Here is a 23,047-nt window from a genome sequence, read left to right as displayed (position 1 = left end):
CAGCGTTGAGCGTTTTGTGCAACTCAAACGTATAACCGTGTGTGAAAATGTTCGTAGATAATGTCATTTTTTGGTTATACATTTATTCGTTTGAGTTGCGCACAACGCTCAACGCTGCGCCGAACGCTGACACTGAGGCCTCACACTTAGCCAGTCATATTTATTTGTTTTCTTTGAACTAATAATACAAATTGTAAATGGTGTCAGTTAGTTTTTAAAATTTAATTAAACCCCGCCTAAAGCAAACCTATATCTACAATTATTAAGCCATTATACCATACAGAATAATTTTAGATACACAAATATTTTTTTATCTTTTGGTTTATGCAAGGTTTAATCCAATTTTAAAAACTATCTGCAATTTTTATTCTTCTTCAATGAAAACAAATAGGTATGACTGACAAAGTGAGTTATTTTTGTCGGATCTCGTAGCCTACCTCTATTATGGTTTGGTCTAAGCAGGGTTTACTTGAATTTTAAAAACTAACCAATACCAATTTGTATGTTTAGTGTGCAGTATTTATATCGGATTTCCAAAGGCCACCCTTTCTTCACAACTGCCATTTTTTAATTATTGTAAGATTATCTTTGACTGTATAATTAAAATGTAAATTATAAATAAATTGTCTCAAATTGCAAGCTTTATATCCTATCGCCAGATGCATCTTGACAGATGGTGGGCTGAGCATGCTTCTTAACTGAAATATAGTATAATTAGGAAGTTGACAAGGAATAGGATAACAAATAAAATTCAAAAGCAGGTTTTTCAGTTTTTTTTATTTTTTTAAATATTTTATTAGCTACATTTTAATCTGGCTACAGAATGCAGCATGATTTTGAATTTTTTATTTGGTTTTAGAGAGCCGCTTTAAGCTTGTATTTAAAATATTTCTTTTTTTTTCTTTGTTTCTAATACATAAAATAAGAAGATTGTGCTAGGTGTTCCATAATATATTATGATTTTTGCTCCATCCGTAAACATAACAATAAATACTTACAACTAAAGACATCTCACACAACAAAAATATTACGTTTAGATGTCCCCCTCAGAGGGGACAAATACTGACGATCAGAGGCAAATTAAACTATTGAAACAGAGCGTTTATTATGACACTATTTTAAACAGATCCCTTGTACGGCTCGTAATTATTGTGAGATGAAACTATACAATATACAACTATCAAATTTGAAATGTAAAGAAGGAGCCAAATCATAACTGTTATCGTTGATTAATAACGCTAAAAATAATAAAATTGTAAGTCAACATTAAAAATATCAACACTTAAATTAAAATATTATGTATACATAGGTATACATACATATGAGAGAAAAATACCTAAAATAAATTAAGTAAACGTTCTGCTGCGCAATCGGTAATGAATCGCTTCAGAGAAAGAAGCTGTCAATATTTTTAAATAAAAAAAAGCCACCGACGAGAATAAGCCTCGCCGAAAAGAATAACAGAAAGTTATAAATACTTATACGTTAACTGGCAAAATAGTTAAGTGTAGAGGAGAAACTTTGACTGCCAGCAGGTCTATTCGAAACGATAAGAAGCGTAATTTTATCCTCTACTAACTATCCGGCCGTCTATAAAAGGCAGTATATTGATTCACGAAGAGTGAATTTTTTTAAACAAATATATTTACAAGAGACATAAAAACGACACTCGCAAATTCACACTTATTTTTTCATACTCTCCCTTATTATGCATCTCAAATCTATTAAGAATAAATACTATCGTACTATTTAAAAAAAAACTGGAAACGAGAAACAATATCCAAAACGGAGCTTTGAATAATACTTATTTTGAAATGAACACATCGTTGAATCTTACCCGACGTCTTACCACTTCTCTCCTCGTCTTTTCAATTCATTTTTGTTTATAATATACCTACAAATACGTCTCGACCCTTGTCCCCATAAAAAAAAACTCATTACATCGCATAACTTTCAAGCCGCAAGTACGTGAATATAAAAATACTATCAATGCGTAATGTAAGACAGTAATTATTGTGAAATTAAGAAGCGCAAAATGGATGTCACCAAAGATATAAATTCATCCTTATGTAGTTTTAAATAATATTTTCAGCACGGAATAAAAGTGCAGCTCGCCGCTTTGGTATCAAAATTACACAAAAGTAATTTACATTCTGAACATTGGTTTTGTGGAATATAAAAAATTACTTCAGAAAGATTGCGATCACATATTATTTACCGATATACTGACCGTAGATTATTTATTAGATTAAAAAACGCTACGCTTACAACCTAACAAAGTTTGCACTTCACTACACGACGTAATCTTTTTTATAATAATTTACACCCTTTAGATCAGAACGATTAATCAAAGTGAGCCGATTACACATTAAAAATAGTCGACACTCATCTGTGCGGATTGGCAAAAATTATCTACAAGAGGATGATAGAAATGAGTAGTTCTTTGGTGAATAATTAATTATTTACATGATCGCTTCCCTTGCAATGTGCTATATTTTAATAGAGAAAATACGGCAGGACTGTGATGTCTCCAGTGATTATTTTGGACAAGGGTGAGTCTCTCGCGGTTCTCTTAAGGTGAAATAGCTTATCCTTTCATTAATCTCTACCGACAAATAGCCACAAAATAAATCTCATTTTCGTTATACAATAACGACATCATGTACTATAAACTATAATAATATTTACAATTACGATCAAAGTGAAAATGATCAAATTTACAATAATTAAATCTTTGAAAGTATAACAACGCGGCGTGGCCAACAATATTAATTATGTACAATGAGATCATCAAAATTTTTAAAAGAGTTACATTTGTGATCCGACAGGAAAGGATAGACAACTGAAATATATCAAATAAAACTGAATCGGGGCGGATCTGGAAATCTCAAACGGAAATGTTTTGGCATGTAAAAATTTTAGCACCCACAGGGTCCGAAGTAGTAGTTGTTATTATTGCTGAAAATTTAAATTTTAAAAACGCACACAATTTTTAAAAACACCAGAAACCGCCACTTCCCTCTTCTGAATGGGATCCCAGGAAAATGTCCCGCACGAAGAGGGTCGGTAGTGGGCGTCCCCGCGGGCGGATTTTACCTCCTCTTGCGTTTGGGCTTTTTCTTGGAGGCTGTCTTGGATGCGGCGGCGGGGTTTGGCGGGGCCGCAGGGGTGTCGGCCTCAGTAGCGGACCGCGTCATGCGAGCGTCGTCCGAGCGCGCACGCAGACGTGCCGCCGCACCGTAGTCTTCACTCTCTGATGACGGTGATACGTTCTCCTCGTCCGACCACTTCTCTGCCGGAGGAACTGACTTCTCTGCCAACTTCCCTCCTTCCTTCTTCGACTTATTCGAAATGTTAACCAGATTGCGGTTGGCGGGGGCAGGAACATCGGAGATCTCGATGTCCCCCTCCTCCTCCTCGCGTGACCGGTCGAAGCGGTTGGCCGACTCCATCGCGTATTCCAATTCGAACGGATCGGAGTCGATCCGTCCAGACGGAGCATCTCCGTCATCGTCGGATGGTTCCCCGAACTCGTCCATCATCTCTCGGAGGTCTCGGTCTCCCGGAGCAGGAAGGAGCGGTACGAGAGGCGGGGGCTCAGGAAAATCAGCCTCTTCTGTGAAATGGATATCGTCATCGGGGGCATCGCACACGGCCACCACCAAATTGCTACGGTCATAACGGAGAGAGGCGGAAACGGAGAGGGAGCCGTCGTCCTCGATGGCTTCGAGCAGGTGCGAGCGCTTGACTTCAGGGTCGCCGGAGGCTACGGCGCTCCAGCTCATCTTGGGAGTGTCATCGGGCAAAGCCGGGTACGGCTCCGTCGCTGCCTTTCCAGAAAAATCGGGGGCAAACACGTATCCCGGCCGGAATTTGCCTCTTTTGTTTTTTTTCGTGCCAGATTTCGTGTCTTTCGGCTCCTCTCCAGTGAGCATCAAGACGTCGCCAAAGTCGGGAGAGGGTGTAGCCGACACAGGATCCAGAGGCGGCTTCACCCTGGTGAGCAGTTCCCAGGCAGCCTCATCTGCAGGGGGCGGCGGCTCGAGGGCACCTGCGAATATCTCCGAGAAGTCTTCAGCAGGTGGCTCGCTCTCAGGAAAGCCGCAAGAGTAGACCCTCTCAAGATCAGAAAAATGACAATTCTCGAGCGGCAGCTCCACGTTGCCGTCGGCCATGACTGCGAACTCGGGACTGGCGGTTGTCTCCCGGCTAAACACGACGGGGGCACTGCCCTCACGACAGAACTCCACGCTCTCCACGGCCATTGATATTTCGTCAAGATAAGTGCAAGCTGGCTCGCACCGTTCCGCAGGAGCAATTGAATCGCCGCTGATGTTTTGCAGACCAGAAGCAGCTGCTACACGTTCCCTCGTTTTAGGAGTCTCCTTCTTGCGCTCCTTGGTTCTCTTGTTTGAAACCTTTTTCTTGATCTCTTCGGGAACCACTTCAGAAACAATTTCGGGCGCAACCGACACGGGATCGTATTCTACCTCTGAGCATTCTACATCTACGGGCGGAGTTGGAGAGCGGAGAGGGACGGGACGACGGACATCTCCGGAGAGCCTGGCGGGGATAACGACACGGTCGGTGAGAGGGGCGGAGTCATCGGAAGGAGGGCTACGTCGCGGCGCAGCGGGCAGGCGGCGGGCGGGCAGCAGGGTGCGGGTAGAGAGAGGACGAGCAGGTGGTGCGTCGCAAGCGGGCAGGGAGCGTGGGGCGCGCACCACAGGCCGGAACAGTGCCTCGTCCTCGTTGGACAGGGTGTGGGCGTCGGCGTGGAGAGCGGCAGGGGGCGAGGGCGCGGGCGGGGCGGGGTCACTGGTGACGTTCCCCACGGGGTTGACGATGCGCCGCACCCCTCCCGCGTCCTCCCCGTCGCTCCGGCCGCCCGCGGTCGGCTCCGGACCTGGACAGAAGAACAACCCAAAGGCAATCAGAACTAAAATTCCCAGATTTTCATTAGCGCGCGAGAGACACCGAAAGCGGAGGAAGGCGATCCGAGGAGGCGGGGGCGGGGCGATACCGCCCCGTCAAAAATAAAAATCAAAGAAAGTTAGTAAAGGTGAATGCCTTTGGCCCGTTCCCGTCCGGTCGAAACCGCACTCCACCGAGAGCGAGATCTCGCCAACGGGGCGAGAAGATGAAGAATGACGTGAGCGTAGATAAATAAAGTTTCAGCATTAGTCACGCGTTAGAGTACACAAATATAACATTACGTTTAGTATGAGTGAAAGCATTGCAGGCATGCGGGATTAAATGGCAGTCAGGAGAAAAATATGAATATTGAACGTGCACTATTATGATCATCCACCCTGAAATAGGAAAAACGAAAAAGAAGTCATTCTTCCATTTCCTTGGAAAAGATTGATATTCCTCACATCACATCACACAAAGAAACATGAGAACAAGGCACAATCACATACAGCATCGCTGGATTATAGCAATGCTACAAGAGTGACCTACGCACTGTTAGGCAGACATGATAAAAGATACTGGATCACGGGAAGAAGCTGTGAGCATGAAGCAAGTAAGATTCTTATTATTCATTTCATAATTCATTTCAGTTGTGGATTCACATCCAACTTCGCACGAATGTTCTAATTTTTTTTTTTAATACATAGGTGTGTCTCTGAGGTGTTCCAAATAAATTGTATTGTATTAACTTATTGAAAACCAAAACCACACATATGGCTATTGCTGCTAACAATGTACATATTAATAATAATAATACAGCAGACCAAAAACAATGAATTTCTTATACAATCTGAATGTGAAATCATGCAATGTGTTAATTCGGCCTCTTATGGTCAAAGAAACATATCTCATTGGAGAACTTCTCCAGTTTAAACTTTCCAAAGTAAATATATAAAAACTTGGCATCTTCAAAATTATCAGTCAATGTCCTCCCTGGCACTAGACAATTACGGTACAGAATGAAGTTTGGCCGCAACGTCTATCCTGTTTTCGCAAAATAGCTGAGGAGCGGTTTTGGCATTACTCTTAAGATAAGACATATTACAGAATAGCCGCACATTAGCGGCAAAATTGCAACACCTCTGCCATCTCTCCGCAACAGAAGTAAACAGATAGACAGTATCTTACAGCGAGCACACACTAGATACAAAACACGATCGATTGTGGTCTTTATCTTGTTAGGATCATTGTTGTTTTGCAGCTCGTGTACCCCGGGTCTTAGACATTAGTATGGCTCCCAAGTAGTATGGCGTTGTCGATATTACTTAATACATGTGTTACAGGTAATACAATGTAATACAATGACTATTCTGTTTGATGTTATGTTAAATATGTTGGCGATGGAGAGGTTAGTTAACAACGATTGCAAATAAGCGAGACTGACCTTGGTCGGTGTCCCTCATGGCCTCGGCCAGGTCTTCCTTGAGGCGGACCTCTCCCTCTCGGTGGCCGAGTTCGTTGACCCCTTCCCGGCTGCCGCTGTTGCACTCCCGAGCATTGGCCTTCACCTTACTGTACGCGTCTGACAGACGAGGCGAGTGCTCCAGAGAACCTATCGCAAGATAACACATGTATTAATGCACATCAAATTAATACAATTAAAAGGATATATAGAAAGGAATACTTAGTATTAAGACTATTCCCAAGAAACAAATAAAAATTTAAATAAAGATTTCCTTTATGATTCATATCCAATCAATCTGCTCTATTGTGACAATATTTTATAGCAATTTTTTTATAAATAATTAGTTTTTGTATGTACTCAGTTCGTCACAGTTTCGTCCTGTTTTTTCCGCCTTATAAAATAAATCTTTTTTAATTTACATTCTCAAAAGAATACAATAAACTTAATATTTTAACTATTTTATGAATAAAATTAATGTACATATGTACTGCAATTGATATCATCTTTCGAATCACCAATTGACTTCTACATTGAATGGCCCAAGTAAGAATTGCATGTTTTTAATTACATTCATGATCTGATTTATGATTCATGGAAATACAACAAAAACAATATTAAATTTTATATTTATAGATGGCCCTCGACTTTCGTACGTAATTGGTTCCTGAAAATGTGTACGAATGTTCAAAGTAGAGCAATGTAAAAAAAAATATCAACAAACATTACTTTAAAATATTTATTTATCAATGGGAATAATAAAGTTAACGAGCAATCAGGTGTTTTCTTTATAAACTTGTCAAGAGATAGTTGAATACCACCGTTTTTTCTTTTCTCGATAAAGAGTTCTACAACACGCAATATCTTTATTAATTGCGACTGCATGAAAGCGCACAGTGTTTGAATTATTAACAAAAATCTAAATTTTAAGAAATGTACAACGAAAGTCGAGGGCTACCTGTAATTGAATTTTCTCGAGTGACCTAGTCGATTTTCAAGTGAAGCTGTGATAGGTTGACATTTTAAACTGGGCACATCCATTGTCGCATAACAGATGGGGTTAGAAAAAAACTAACACGGCGGCGTGATATTTTCTGTTTGAATACATGACCAACTGTTTATTTAACCTAATCTGTAGTCTACTTTTAAATGCTCCATTTGTTGTTCTTTACGTACTTTTCACCCACAGTAAATGAGAGATGATCCAAAGGACAGTTACGTCAAGATGTGACCACAGTCGAACTTGGTTATTACGAGGAAGATGGGACCGACTGAATTTGCTCGTTATATCGTTAACATTTTTCGCGCCATGTTCTATTTAAGCATAGAACATAAAAAATCTGAAAAACATAAAAATCCCCGAAACAGACATGGCACTCATAATCTACAAAAGAAGTTATTTATTGTGCTGAGTCACCGGCGCTGGTAGGTACCTTCTGACTTCACAAAGCTTGGATTTTTTACATGCAATTTCAACCATATGCGTGGATACTTTTTCAATGTTGTCGGCGAAAACACCAATTAGGTACTTAGACACTTAACTAGTGTCATAAACGTAATCCGATCCAGGCGGCATCGGTCTAGTTAATTGCCCGGTTGGATTTTATTGCTTAGGGTGGAAAATGTTGTTTTTAAACGATCAACACATCAACAGTTTTGCTCGGTATACCCGAGAAATAGCTCATAATATAAGTGAATAAATGTATGGAGAAAATCATAAACTAAAATGTCAACGAATGTTTCCTCATTACATCTGAGATCTCGCTAATTCCGTGATCGTAATAACCAAGTTTGACTGTATTTGGGATTGGCGGTAAGACATAATAATGAGAGACACTCACTGGCGGATCCTGATTCAATGAGAACGGGCACGATGGGTCTGGCGCCGGCCCCTGCCCCGGGAGGCATGTTGACGGGGTTGGATCTCGCCACACTCGGCCCCGTGCCCACCTCCACCGCATCGCAGTCCAACAGCGACAGAGATGTCCTGCAAAACGGAGCACATAATTAATTTTTCACGTTTATCTGTTTTGTCAAAAGCAGCATTATATTAAATCTGCATTATTAATATGAATGTTTTGGTTTCAGTATAATATGTCATATAAATACTTAATCTCTTGAAAAGAAATATATACGATTCGTAATTTTATGCATAATTACGTCATAGGTAGTGTGAATGGTGGTCGGACGATCACATACCCGGCAGTGGCGTTGTAGGTCTTGAAGACGAACTGAGGACCCATCCATAGCCTGCGATGCGGGCCCGCGTGTGTCATAATCTCCACCTGACTCAACCAGCGGTCCTCCGCATCCAGGGACCCCTTCTCGTAACAACTCTGATAACACAAATTCACATGTTAATCAATTTTGCAATACAAGCAATTAATGCATACATACTAGGTTTTGAATCAGACAGAATTTTCCCAATATTTTATTTCTTTTTTCAGTTCCGCACTCAATAACTCGTGAAAAACACAATTTTCGTGACTCAATAACTCACGAAAATAACTAGTAAACATTAAATGCCATGTATTTTCCAATGTGTATCTTATCCAGAAGAAGGACCCAAATGGGTTGAGTAAACGGTCAAAAATTGTTCATAAAAAAAGGTGTTAATAATATAACCTCAACATCTGTATCTATACAAATAACAATATTGAGATGTCTGTCTGTTTGTCCGTTTAACCGACTACTGGACCAATGTTAGCGAAACTCGCACAGTTTATAGACTATCTACAATGGTAATACCAATTTAGTTTCAACTTTCATCTCAATTCTCGATACCTCAAAAGAAACTTCTCGAAAATAACACACTTGCAACAAATTGATGCGAGGCGCGGGTTGAGAATTTGTGCGCCTATAAATTGAACAATTAATTATTATAAGAATCAGTCTATCTCTTCATATTCATATGTTATTTCTTTCTATATTTCACACGGATGAAGTTCTTTATTATGCAGTGTGCAAGGGGTGAAGCAGATAGCTTCGACATAATAGACTCTCTTTCTGACACAATTTGCGGAACGTGTACATTTGTTGTTTGAATTTTTGCTTTAGTCCACTTTGTGACACTCTAAAATACTACATACTACATACAAAATACCTAAGAAAGACAATGATAATTGTGTTAAAAAAATGAGCTTTTATAACCATAATAATATGTGATGTCGCATGGTTTTCGGGGTGGGCAGACTGCACCAGATGTTTCTCAAACTACATGACCAACTCACATAGAATTACATTAAATTAATCGACAGATATTGAAGGTTACATACCTTGACGGAGTTGGGAGGCTTGATTAGAATATTGTTGAGAGGAAGTGGCGGAGTGATGTCGTTTGACGTGGGCGGCCGGAACAGCGGCCATTTTACTTTAGCTTCCACCTCCACTTCTATAGATGTGTCATCGCACACTTTCTCCTTCGGGATACCTGATTGAACACAACAAAATAATTAATTTTATGATCCGACACAATCACCGGCTTACAGTTTGGCGATAACACCAAGTATGAACAAATTTGTTGTGAAAAATAGTTTCAGGATAGGATTGACACACATTAAGACGCATAAAAATTACAGTTGGTTCCTTTTCATTGTATGACATTCTCCATACAAACAATCACTAGAAACTATTTTACATAAAGGAACCAACTGCTGATTCTCTTTTTTATTATTCCATATTACTTGCAAAGTCGTAAACTATTTATTTATCATAAAATATCAAATTGCAATTAAATATTTGTATATCTCTAATAACCTAAGCAAAATAACTTAAGGTAAAGATAGAGTACTCCATACCATCAAAGAAACCTTGACCACTTAACTCTTCTGACACTTTGATACAGATTATTACAGATACTTAGCAGTTGTTTCTTTTTTCATAACAGAAAATTTGAGGTTTAGAACATTTGTCCGTTAAGCAAAAAGAAAATAATGTAAATTAAATGGAAGCTAGACCGAATTGTACTAGGATCTCTTTGGCAAATTGAAATTTGGATTTTAATGAACAAGTTCCCATTCATAACTCAAAATACCTAAAAATGTTAGTTGGTTCCTTTTTGCTTATCGCTATCCACTTGTGAGTAAACAAAGCCAATTTTTTTTGGCTTGTCAATGGATAACCAGTACAAAGTTAATTGTTCAAACCCTGCAACCAAAACAGACAAAAGCGATAGGTTACTTTACTGCTACTGCTCTTTGTAGCTTTAGATTGACTGATAAATTTATATGAAGGAAGTGATGTAGATAAATCTTACCTGTTGCATGTTTGGGATGGATGTGGTACTGTATAAGATGTCCGTGGGCAGACATCACGTAGAGAGCTTGCGCGAGAGGCGGAGCGGTAGCGGAGTGAGAGAGGGAAGCAGAAGAGAAGCGGGCAGAGTTGGGCGAGCGTGGCGCAATGCCCCAGCATGCGCACACGGCCAGAGGGGGTTGCCCCTCTTCTGATAGCGAAGACAGCCGCTGGCGACCTGCAACAGACGCATATCTAAATTATCCATCTTCTCTTCGAGCGGAAGATAATCCGTCAGTGACAAATATGCCATGTTTTAGTTAGGAAGATATTCTTTCTCTGGTCAAATCGGCGTAGTAGCAGTTACCTTTTGTGTAAATATTATCTAAATTACCAAGATATCGTTGATGAGTTTGTAAGTCATAAGTTGTTAACAAAACAGGAACTGGTATCAAAACTCTCAATTCATAATTTGGAGTACCCCAAATCGGAGATGCGCTTGTTTTTAAAAATCAACATTTAAATAACACCGTATTGCATTGCTAGTTATAATGGAACAAATGAATCAAACTCACCTGAGCTGTTCCTGGTAATGGTGTGTGTGGGGATGGTTGGGGCAGCGGAAGGGCGCAGCTGCGAGAGGGGGTGCAGCGTGGCAGGGGCGGGGAAGGGAGGCAGACGCGGGTTGGGGTACCACGACTGACTCATCAAATTCTCTCCCACCTGAAAAAAACGCAATATAACAATCAAACAAACAAAATACAAAATATTCCATTGTTGAACGGCACTTATTGTAACAATTATAATACCTCAATACATAAATATGATACTACTAAATAACTACCTTCGATAGCCGCCAATAGCAGCCTTGTGTATAGAATAGATGCGCAGAACAGGCAAATTCACATATTGTTTTTTCAATGTGTATTTGGCACCAGAGAATGAACCTAATAGGTTGAGCAAGTGAATGACATCCATTTCTCACAAAACAAAATTCTGATAATACAATCTGCAATCTGTGGAGGTCCATATGATCCTATTAGGATCGAACATAGTGACATAATGTAATAGCGCCTGTACACGTGCATGGATTTACGGACACAAATAGTGTGTATTTTAAACTATCGCGATAATAACTGTTTACACGTAAAAGTGCCGACTGTCTCGCCAATCTCATTCTTCAAGAGTAAGCGAGACGCGATGTCATTGTATGGTGCTAGTAGACAGGCTGTGAAAATTGGTAAACGTCAAAAATGTTTTGCGCGAGTTCGTTGTTTTTCCAGCAGGTTGGCCACTATCATTCTACTGCGCAGGTGCATATCATACAAGTTCCAACAGTTGTGTGAAAATTCAAAAACTTTGATCCATGCATGCAATACTGCAACTTGCACGATAATATGTGTTTACACGTACATTTTCGTAAATCCATGAATGCGGAAACAAATAATTATTGAAAAATCAACAAGCAACAAATGACATTCACACGCTATATATAATATCGTCGCCCCAAAAGCAAAAGGGCACTTGTGCATAAATTGAGTTTTTGGAGTGAAAAAAAATCGTGGAGAGGTTGGTTATTACTTAATATTTTGAAATGAAATTTGGAACACATGTGATTGAAATACATTTTTATTTTTTTTATAATTTGTCAATTTTTGATTTTTAAGAGGTTTTAGTATAAAGAGAAAAAAATTACAAAGAAAACTGCATTCATAACTCAAACCGTCAAATTGCACATGTGCCCTTTTGCTTTTGGGTCGACGATACGTATACGTGCAACCCAGATGTTATCGTGTATAATCCAACTAGAAATGTAAATGAATGTCAAGGTACGATGAAAGCGTTTGTTACTTATTTTCCAGTAATTCAAAACAACGACCGCGTAAAAATGCAGTGCATTCAGCATAATATTTGAACTATGCGGCATTATCGACGCTAGTTTATCATATGTTTTCTGTTATCAAACAAAATTATTAGTAGGTACGTGATAATACAGCAAACTGAATTACGTATGCACTTCATAGAAAATATTATTACCATATTGATTGAATTGATAAGAAGGTGAACAAAGGAACATGATGCAATAATTTACATTTTCACTATTACGTTCATTCGTAACATTGATTTACAAGGAAAACCAGACAAAGAGATTACGATATTTATTTTTAAATTATTTATTTTTTCTAATCTGATCCATTTTACTTCACAATAGTATAGCAACTGTACACTTGCATGGATATACTGGCTCCAATAGTCTATAAATTCACTATCGCGATAATTACTGTTTACACGTAAAAGTGCTGACTGTCTCGCCAATCTCATTGTTCAAGCGTAAGTGAAACGCATTGTTGTCATTTTATGGTGCTATTTGAATGGTTTTGAGATTTTAATTTCTGTTGCAGAACTAAGCCACATTCAAGAATGTTGACAGGTGGCACTGCCACCTCTATATTTTAAAAATAATTACTTCTGTAACTTTTATAAAAAATGATCTTGAACATTTAAGATAATTAAAGTGATATTTTTTTTTCAGTTTTATTACGATAATGCTAAATAAATGTGTATATAAAACATGTGTATGTAAAACAATAAAAACTATGACAACTCGACAACATTTTCTTTTGATACATTCTAGTATATGTGGTCCTAGATGTTGGACTTGTGTTGGCTATTAGCTGTTTCAAGTATTTCATCCATATTTACCAGCGACCATCAGATATATTGATCTGTTTAATTAACAAAATTCTTATTGACCAATTAAGTTTTAACCGGTGGCTTACTGATGTACTTCACTGTTGCTCATTCATCCACTTTAGGATAACGATGCGAAGAATTATTATAATATTCAAGGTGATAGAAGTGAAGTTACACTCACAGGACTGTTAGATCTGCCGTCAGCGGCGAGCCCGGCAGAGCGGTGGAAGCGCGAGAGACGGTTGACCACGTGGGGTGAGGCGTGTGTCCTCACACCGACCGCTCCCCCATACGGCGTGATGGGGAAAACGTGTGTCGTTCCCCGCAACGTGCTGATGGCCGCCCACCGGCAGTCCAGAGACAGAGAGATGTCCTGCAATGTTACATTACCAAATTACATCATTTCTCTTCGGTGAACACCTAATATAAGTGTCGGTGCGTTCGTCATTTCCTGAACTATGTAAAATAATTAATGCGGTCTCTCCTTCCACTGGTTACATCGGCATTATAATGTTCACTGTGTTATGCTTTGTTTGCACGCCTTAAAATCAGTGTTACCAATCGCCATAAAATCAAATTTTGTAATCCAAATTTAAACATTTATTATATGGGAAAGAATGGACCTTAAGATGATAATCTTTTAAGTAATCCTAAAATATATATATCATGGCAAATATAGATCACAAATTGTAGCAGTATCTCCAAAATTACGAGTCAATTGCAAACTATAACATAAAGTTTTACCAAATATAATATTTTACTAAATATCTGAGTAGGTACCAACATAGCTTGTCACTTCGCAAATACAAATATCATTGTCGCTTCCCTCCACGGACTGTTCGACATAAAATTTATGGATGTAAAAAATAGGATACTATATTATTTGAAAGCACCTATAATATTTTATTATTTATAAATAAATGCTCTCATCGTGAACGAAAGTTAGAACATTTGTTTCGGCAAGTCGTCGCTATAGGATTGGTTTGTCGAATATCTGTTTTTGTCGACCTTCGATCTTTTAATGCAGAATGATTTTTTGTATCTAAATGGACCAGAACCATCCTATTCTTTAAATTCCTTTGTAATGAAAACAGCATTCATATGCTGTAAAAACAACAATTTAAATACCTTCATGTATTTTAATATAGGATAATCAAATTTGTTTTTCTTCTCCTCAACATTTGACAAATTTGGTCTATTCGACAAACCAATCCTACAGCGACGAAGTGACATGCGATTTGACTATAAGTAAATTTGATAATGTGCTGACAAAAAAATATTTTGATAAAATGTTATAATATAAGTAACTACAGATATCTTAGGAAACAAAATATGTATGGCTTTATTATCAATTTTATAACAATGACACATAAAATAATATTATTTTACTGAATAAAATTATTCAATGTCAATTCGCATAATGAGAAAAGATAAAGCATCATATTGACACAAATATCTTCCCTACACTATTTAATTAGATCCCTGATACCCCCCCAAATTCTCTATTTTCAAACTAAATACAGAGCTCTTGCTCTTATGGAGTTACATAGTTTAAAAATGCAAGCGGTGAAAATCACCTGGACTTTGGCAGTGGTGTCTCCTCTGTGCAGGATGTAGAGGTGATGCACGGAAGCGAGGGTGGGTCCGGCGGGGTGTGGGTGCACCCGGAACACGTGGAAATCGTGCCCGCGCTTGTCCGCCGTCACCAGGATCATCCCGCTGGCGTCGAACTTGAGAGCTACGATGGACTCGGAATGCGCCACAAAGTGAGCTATCACCGAATTGTCCGCCCCCGACATCACACTATCCTCCACCATGTCAGGGTTCTCCTCCTCGTTGATCTTCCAGTTCTGTTGAAAGGGAAACGGTACTTCCAATCATATTGTGCATTAATTACACTTCAATCCACGTTTTATACAAGGGAATAGAAAAAGGATTATCAAAGTAAAACCAGGTGAATAATCAATTGCCTATATTATACAATGCATGATTGTTTTCATACAAAGAATGTCCAAAAAAATTAGTAGGTAATTTTATAAAACTGTTACAAAATAACACAGTTGTTGGTGAGTAATGTGGCATTATATGTTTCAGTTCTAATTTCCTTGTTATGACACCAATAAAAAAATGACTAATCAATTAATGCCCACACTTGTAGTCACAGGCAACAATGTTGTGACACAGTGACCTTGGTAATTTACGTTTTGTTTTCTAAATAATGCCTTTATCTGAGGAGATAAAGAATAACACTAAGCTACCTTATTCAAAATAATATAATGTTATTGAAAACAAAGGGACATGACTTGAGACTTTTATTTTGTTATTGAAACAGATCTAGGTATATGTGTAAATTCATAAGTCAATGAATAAACAACACAACAATTTCTAAAAAAGACTTGGAAGCCATAAAAAAATATAACTCTACTCCAATAATTAAAACAGAATATATATATATATATATATATCAGATAACTGGCAAACTGCCGCTTGCGAGCCACGTGTGACACTTTGCAACGTGAACCCTATAAACCAATATAACTGTCTATGAGCTATGAGAAATAGAATATACGTTTCACGCCCTCACTCAAACTTATTATGTTTGCCTCGCGTGTGACGTGAGGAGAAATCATCTTCACTGGTTATCGATTTAAATGAGACATTTCTTTCTTAACATCAGTATGAAATCATCGATTGGTGGATGATTTGGGTCCACGACTGCTGGTTTCATTGTTTGAAAACATAGCGCTTGCGTTTAGTGCAGTATAAACTTTCCACCATTGTTATGTGAAAGCATAAAACGACACTGAAGCAATCTAATAAGTATAAAATGTATGTTTGTAATTTTTTCTCTCTTTTAATTAATGGCTCCCGTGTACATCCTTTGAGACGGTGTTCTTCCTCTGCAGACAATTTGACTGATTTTGACTATGATCAAAGGATTATGACTGAAAAAGTCTTTTGGAATGCACAATTATAACATAAGAGCCAAAGCACATTGGAACTAACACACCATCTAAGCCAGATATGTACGTCGCTTCCAGTGTGCTTTGCCCTAAAGTATAAAAAAATCTTCATTAAACGTAGGAAGAAAGAAACAAAATCATGAGGTAAATAAAAAGATGTCGATCTCACCTCTACATCGATGATGGTGACCACTCCGGGCTGGAGTTGGTCGGAGTGCGGAGGAGAGGGAGACTGTGACAGTCCTCCCGAGCGAGTGCCTCCCAGGCTGCTGGCCACGCTCTCCCCCAGTCCTCGCAGCCCTTTGCCCAGAGACTTGGCCGCGTGCAGCACGGTCGCCGTGTAACTGGCCACACCCTCACCTGCATCAACCAAAGCACACAATTATACAAAAACCGTCTCTACTTTTTGAAATAACTTATGGATAATTTAATCATTAGCCTTCGAAATCTTTTTGTAATTTAATTTTTGTTGTAAAACATCCATCTGCATAGATGACAGTTTTTCTTCAACATCTTTGGATACAATAATTTTATATGCACAATGTACATATTATGCACATCAATAAAATTAACAATCAGTTGCATTGTTTTAACTCTCAAGTTTTGTTTCCTTTACTTTGCATTTAATCACCAGCCAGGATACAGTGAGTCATTTATAAGTATATTGAATTGTTGAAAGGAAGTATTAAATGCGCAAATATAAATATGCAACAGCTGCAAGATTGCAATTAATTACAGGCGCACTACATTGTGACTACTGCTTAGTTTACTGCTTCTAGCAATTAAGGTTGTCCACTAGCTGTAATGCACCGCCGATGAAAATGCATGAATGTAAGAATTTAGGCATGCATTATGATGTTTCAAATAGTCGTTTTTGGTTTACTAAATCTAAGCTAAACATACTTTGTTATCGTCACTTTCATGCCTTAACATTCATTGATTGAAATGAGTTTTTTTTCGAGTGCAAGCATAGTGAAAATTTTTCAATAATTTTACTATTATAAAGTTTTTAATTGAATGAACGTAAAAAATTGGCACAGAGAGACATGTTAGCGGATTTGCTTTGACTGCTTAATTACGCAATCATTCTGCGGAAAAGAAAACAATGCAGTTATATTGAAATTAATAGTGTTGCAATGATATAATTTCTGAATTATAAAATCGTAAGATAATGGAAGTTTAAATACGTTTATTGCTGATATTTCTTCAATATTTTGTTTTTGATAACTAGTATACGGAAATATAAAACAATTTTAGTTTACAATTCACAAAGTATATCTTATCGTTTAAAAAAATTATATCAACCACTTCATGCAATCGAAAAAAAAACCAAAAACGGATTTAACAGTATAGTTTACGGATCGATATCAAATGAAATGAAGGCATTTAAATAATCATCACGACCGACAGGTGAACATGATTTTTTGCCAAATAAAAAAACATTACATTGTTGACAGATTTTCTGTAAGATCACGAAACCGGTTACGGCGAATTTGAAGAATGTCAGTTGCCAAGTTACGCAATACTTCATTTACTGGCTGCATCCCAACACCGTGATGTCATCGATTATACTTCTCACATGGCCAGAATCTGTCAGCTGATTTTATGCAATTTCAAAAATTTTAATGAGCAACTGTCCGACCATCCATTCATGCTATTCTATAACCTATTGTATTAGAAATGTAAAATACGTCTTTTACTAGCGCAATGCATTTAAAATTAAGCTGACCCTTTATAATAGATATCTCTTTGATTATTTTTAATTTGTGTAAGATTGTCATTTTCACATGACAAAGTATTAATTGGTAATTAAATTAATAATCTCTCATTTTATTAACAGAAACAGATGTGGAATGTGTGTGTTTCAATAATAATAAATTTTAAACAAGCAATTTTAATGCAAATCACAATAATAATTGCATTCATTTAACGATAAAGTAAAATTATTACTTTGCTAGGAAGTGTGCAATAAATGAGGCGTTTACTTCGTTCATTGGGTGTGAACATTGTACATATATTTTGAAATCATAAAACAATATTATTTAACATTGAAAAATCAATACATGCGTAGTAAATTTAATATTACAAATTTGCAATCAGAAGTTCACAATTTAGACCATTTAATTGGAAGTAAATCATGATACTGTGAGCAACAAACTATGATATATGACTGAATATGATAGAATATCAATATGTACCTTGACATTTAAAGAATAACTTGAAAAATCCTGTCTTATTTTGAGTCAAATATACAGTTGTAATTTATTCTACCAGCATTCTCTCAGAAACGCTTACTGTTTATTATTTGTACTGTTTTTTTTAGACAGAAATGAATCAAGTGAGCTACTTTTTTTATTGCAATATTACAAAGGTCACCTCAATAACAAAAGTTTTTACCCTATTAATAATAGCATTCTCTTACTTTGAAGAGATACCGATATCAGTTATAGTAACGAGAAAATGTCACCTTCACCATGTCAGCCGCGAAGACTTGACTAACTAAACGATTATTTAACATTCACCTTAAATCGTAAAAATAATTTAAATAATTGCCACAATTAGAGTGAATTGATTTAATACGACATCCAATAAATACATAAGTAATGAAATTACAATGAGAGAAACTTTGACTACCATGAAATTATTGAATCTTTAATTGAAAGTAATATTTGCATAAATATAACTAGCGCCGCACATTGAAAAAACATGAAAGATCAGTTTCAAACGAAAATAATCACAATTATTTCATAATTTTCGGTTTAAGACGCATTACTTTATACTGTAGGTATAATTATTATAAATGTGTAGTGTTATTTTTTTTGTCGGTGATAGTTCGATTGTCTTGGGGCTGACAAACAATCTTCACCGCTGTCTGCAATTCTTAATCCAGTCTAATAAAAGACTATCCGATAATTCACAGCATGAGACGGTGGCTTCTCATACGTGAATCTCCAGGTTAGGTTTCTGGTGTATTTCACGACTATAATGAGACCTAGTGTAGTGTTTAAACAAAAAAGATCACATTTTAATGAATCGTAATGTGTTACCTTCGCAACCTCCACTGCTCCTCTTGGCGGGAGAGAGTTTGCGCTCAGCGTACGCCAGCCAGCGGTCTCCGAGGGCGATGGGATTAGCAGGGGAGGGTCCGCCCATGGGGCAGGGGCAAGGATAGCAAGTGGTGACCGTGAGGCGGTCATCCAGAGTACGAGCGTCAAACACGGCCAGCCGCTCTGCAAACGACACCACAATCGAACGCTTGTTCGCCGCCACATCCAGGATCGGGTTCTTGAACTTGATGCTTTTCACCTGGTGATGATATTCAATAAGATTACTTAGTGTTAAACATCATAAATCCATAATAAAAATAAAATGATGATTCCTGGACATGATGTTTTTGTGGATTGATTTTTTAAATAATTATAGCGTATTACGGGTGCAAGAATTACACAAGAGATATTTGATAATACTAGCGTATTCAATAAAAACCGTTTTTTTGATCAAAATTGGATTTGACTTTTACAAAATTGTCCATACAATATATTTTTTTTGAATGTTACTAATTGTAATGAATTTATCAGTAACGTTGTGTCAATTATTCACCATTGGCCGAGGTTTGGGTCAAGTACTGGTTTCTCATGGGGGGGAGAGAATTAAAAGAAGCTTTAAAAAATATGCATAATAAAATGCATATACAGTAGGCGCTCGGTAATCCGGCACCCATATTTTTTCACCTGTGCCGGATTGTCGAAAATGCCGGATTATTGGATTTCTATAGGAAATAATTCTATCACAGATTTGCACTGTAAAAATCTGTATTAGTTTATGTAAACATAACGGCTCTCCGCTCTGTAATCCGGCAGTTTAATGTGAAACCTGCCGGATTATAGAGCAGGAGAGCTGAGTTGGAAAATGGCGTACTATTGGATGTGCCTGATTGGTGAACGCCGAATTACCGAGCGCCTACTGTACAAGTATTTACAATCTATTTCATAAATATTTAGGGAAAATAAATATATAAATTAAAATACTATAAAAAAATTATCATATTCGCTCTGCTCCTATGAGTAGAGGTTATAGGTTATAATATTAATGAACTTTTTTACAAAGAATGTTGTCAGCCATTCAGTAAAACAATATGTATTTTTGCCAACCACGGGATCGAAATTAGGCAACAATGAGTGGAAAAATAAAATAAACAGAGAAGATTTATTACAAAATTAATAATCATGATAAATTTGATGATAAGAAAATGTTAAAACATCGCATTTGGATTAATGCTAATGCTGTAAACAAAATGTCACAACACTCCAGGTTAAAGTAAGAAACGTTCCGGCTGAAAAATAGAATTGATTCTGATGGTATCTTAACCTACGATGTGACTTTTATATCAAGTTTTTTACATCACAGCACCGCATGCGCTGAAACTGTTACGTTACATGGTTTTAGCGTGCTGATACTATTACATCATAATATCCTCTTTGTGTATTGATTCGTCATAGCAGATACTCATCTCTGGTACTATTGAAAGGGATTAAAAGCTTTTTTTTCTGTTTCTCCTCACAATACTTATAGAATCAAAATAATGCTCTTCGTCTCCTTCCACAAAGCTTTAGTTAGCATTTTAATGTTAATAAAACTCCAGACGATATCGAACACACACTGAATTAAAGGCACGGGAAATGTAGTTGTGGGGAAAGAAAATACGGGAAGAGGGTTTTAGTTCCAGAAACGACCGTGGTGACGTAGAAGACTTATAAAAGTCGCAAAAGGACACCATAGTATTTATTTAGACTTGTTTTTAAAATTTATATTTGTCAATTATAATTTATGATTATGTATATAACAGTACCTGGTCGCCTCCGGTGAGAGATATAAAGCTGAGAGCGCAGAATGGAATGCCGGGACCGGCCGAGTCACACAGCGCGATGAGGGGCCTCTTGGATTGAAAGTGATCAGCGTGAGAAGGCGAGGGGGACGGTGAAGGCAGCACGCGCAGCAAGCGCACCTGCCCCTGGCGCCAGGAGAGGACCTCCTGCGCCTCGCCGTTTGGCCGCACCGCCCACACCTGCACCCCGGACCCGTACCCCACCGTCAGTAGCAGGGGCGAAGGGTCACTCTCCGCCTCCGCGTCCGAATCGGGACCGGGGACACGCGCGCCCTCGAACCTCGCCCACTGCACCGCGTCCTTGGGGTCCGCCCCCGGGCTGCCCGCCGACGCGACGTCAGTGATGAACCCCGACACCGTGTCCATGATGCTCCGGTCGCCCGGCGGCTGCGGGGGCACCACCACCGGGCCCCCCCCGCGCGACCGACGAGGCGACTCCGCGGACATTCTCGAATGCGGATACCTGCATCACATCATCAAAAAGCGTGGTAATTTTTTTCAACAATAAACTGACAGAAGTATTAAAAATCGAAGAAAGACAGAGATCGCCAACACTATCGCAGCTTCTGACATGACAATATTGACGCAGACATTAGGCCCAGTCAACAGAAATAACTCCGCGAAGGACAAAGGACGGACGCAAATATTGCGATTTCGACCGTCTCTGTCGCTCCGAGGGGCGATCCATCGACGGGGGCGAGCGCCCGACCGCCGGAATCTTCATAAAAGTGTTTTTGTTTTCCTCACCTTAGACTTTTTGAGCAGTATCATGATGAAAACATTTCCTAGTCCGAACGCAACTGCGTCATTTTTCCTGACAGATGCGAATGTGACGTCACTTTGACATAAAAACGCAGAATTTCACAGTTTAAACTCAGACTCTTAGCCCGCAGCTATTTAAAAATTGATCCGAATGAAATAAATAGCTATTTTCCGACCTGCGATCTCGATAAAACTGCTCGCGCAAAAAGTGGTGTCGACTAAACTAGACGTAAAAAACCAACAAACGCTGTTGTCAATCCGGACTACCTATCACTATCGAAAACAAAGATCAGCTGATGAACGCGAAAACATAATTTTTTCACCATTTTCGCAACATTTTCGCGGCGATGTCTTATTTCAAAATATATAAACTAATAAATGTAATATTCTTCATAACTTTAATTCTAAAAAAAGGGTGCAGTGTTTATAACAAAGAAAATATTTTGATTCTGGTTGTCGACGACCTGAGACCTCTGTTGACAGAATTCGGCGACGATTTGACGCACACTCCGAACATCGATTCCTTGGCGGGAAACAGCGTCACATTCAAAAATGCTTTCGCTCAAGTAAATGGCTAAATACTTATGTACGCACGTTAGAAGTTATACTTCTTTGGCCTAACAAAACAAAATAAGCCGTTACCTGAGTCTATTAATATTACAGTGGATTGGGTTGATGAAACCGTACGCGATTCATCTGTGTCTCATATTATAGCACATGATAATTGTAATTGAATTATTATATTGGACCAAAACTCATCTTTGCCATACAGCGGTTATAATCGATTCAGAAGTGCCCATGATGAATTAATAAAAAATCAAATTTTAATATATTCTTTTAATTATTTACCAACTCAACATTTATAAAATTTATTTATTTATTGATATATAATTTTACTCATAAATAATACTTACATAAATATAGCCTCAAATCTTGATACACAACCTTTACAATGGAAAATAAATATACTCTTCTTGGCCATATCCGCCCCTTAACTGGAGCATATGGACACCACGCGGAGCCTCCAAGAATCCCTGTCGCTCGCCAGTCTTCTTGCTTCGTTCCAGGTCAAACCAGCGTCCCGTAGCTCCGCCGTATACACTCTGTAGATTGTATTTAGCGGCCTTCCAGGTC

General features: G+C 38.3%; 1 protein-coding gene and 1 long non-coding RNA gene across 3 annotated transcripts in view; both read right to left on the bottom strand.

The window, feature by feature from the left end:
* The window catches only part of LOC147064232 (uncharacterized), a 391,070-nt gene that overhangs the window by 118,024 nt on the left and 249,999 nt on the right, over nucleotides 1-23,047 (bottom strand). The window lies entirely within an intron of this gene.
* Nucleotides 759-22,364, bottom strand: LOC147064234 (breast carcinoma-amplified sequence 3 homolog). Of its 2 annotated transcripts, none has more exons than XM_085958500.1 (13): nucleotides 21,899-22,364; nucleotides 21,116-21,614; nucleotides 19,314-19,572; nucleotides 16,436-16,626; nucleotides 14,881-15,153; nucleotides 13,485-13,676; nucleotides 11,185-11,332; nucleotides 10,632-10,847; nucleotides 9,652-9,806; nucleotides 8,537-8,712; nucleotides 8,218-8,363; nucleotides 6,359-6,526; nucleotides 759-4,906 (listed from the first exon to the last, which is right to left on the bottom strand). In XM_085958500.1, exons 2-13 carry the CDS (start codon nucleotides 21,596-21,598, stop codon nucleotides 3,093-3,095), a joined length of 4,221 nt encoding a protein of 1,406 aa, XP_085814626.1. In that variant the 5' UTR covers nucleotides 21,599-21,614; nucleotides 21,899-22,364; the 3' UTR covers nucleotides 759-3,092. The 2 variants fall into 2 exon arrangements, with proteins under 2 accessions (XP_085814626.1, XP_085814627.1); XM_085958501.1 differs by having other exon boundaries at nucleotides 8,576-8,712.

Source organism: Rhyacophila brunnea, unplaced genomic scaffold (assembly GCF_057557595.1).
Source record: "Rhyacophila brunnea isolate RB1 unplaced genomic scaffold, BYU_Rbru_1.0 scaffold_8, whole genome shotgun sequence".
Lineage (NCBI taxonomy): Eukaryota > Metazoa > Arthropoda > Insecta > Trichoptera > Rhyacophilidae > Rhyacophila > Rhyacophila brunnea.
Note: the sequence above shows the minus strand (reverse complement) of the source record. Positions and strands in the feature narration are given on the sequence as shown.

Excerpts from the sequence above, each read along its gene's own strand:
- LOC147064234 (XM_085958500.1), bottom strand. The coding sequence starts at position 21,598 with ATGTCCGCGGAGTCGCCTCGTCGGTCGCGCGGGGGGGGCCCGGTGGTG. Across the intron at positions 13,677-14,880 it reads ACACCACTGCCAAAGTCCAG|GACATCTCTCTGTCTCTGGA; the intron begins GTGATTTTCACC and ends GTAACATTGCAG. Across the intron at positions 9,807-10,631 it reads CCATCCCAAACATGCAACAG|GTATCCCGAAGGAGAAAGTG; the intron begins GTAAGATTTATC and ends GTGTTCAATCAG.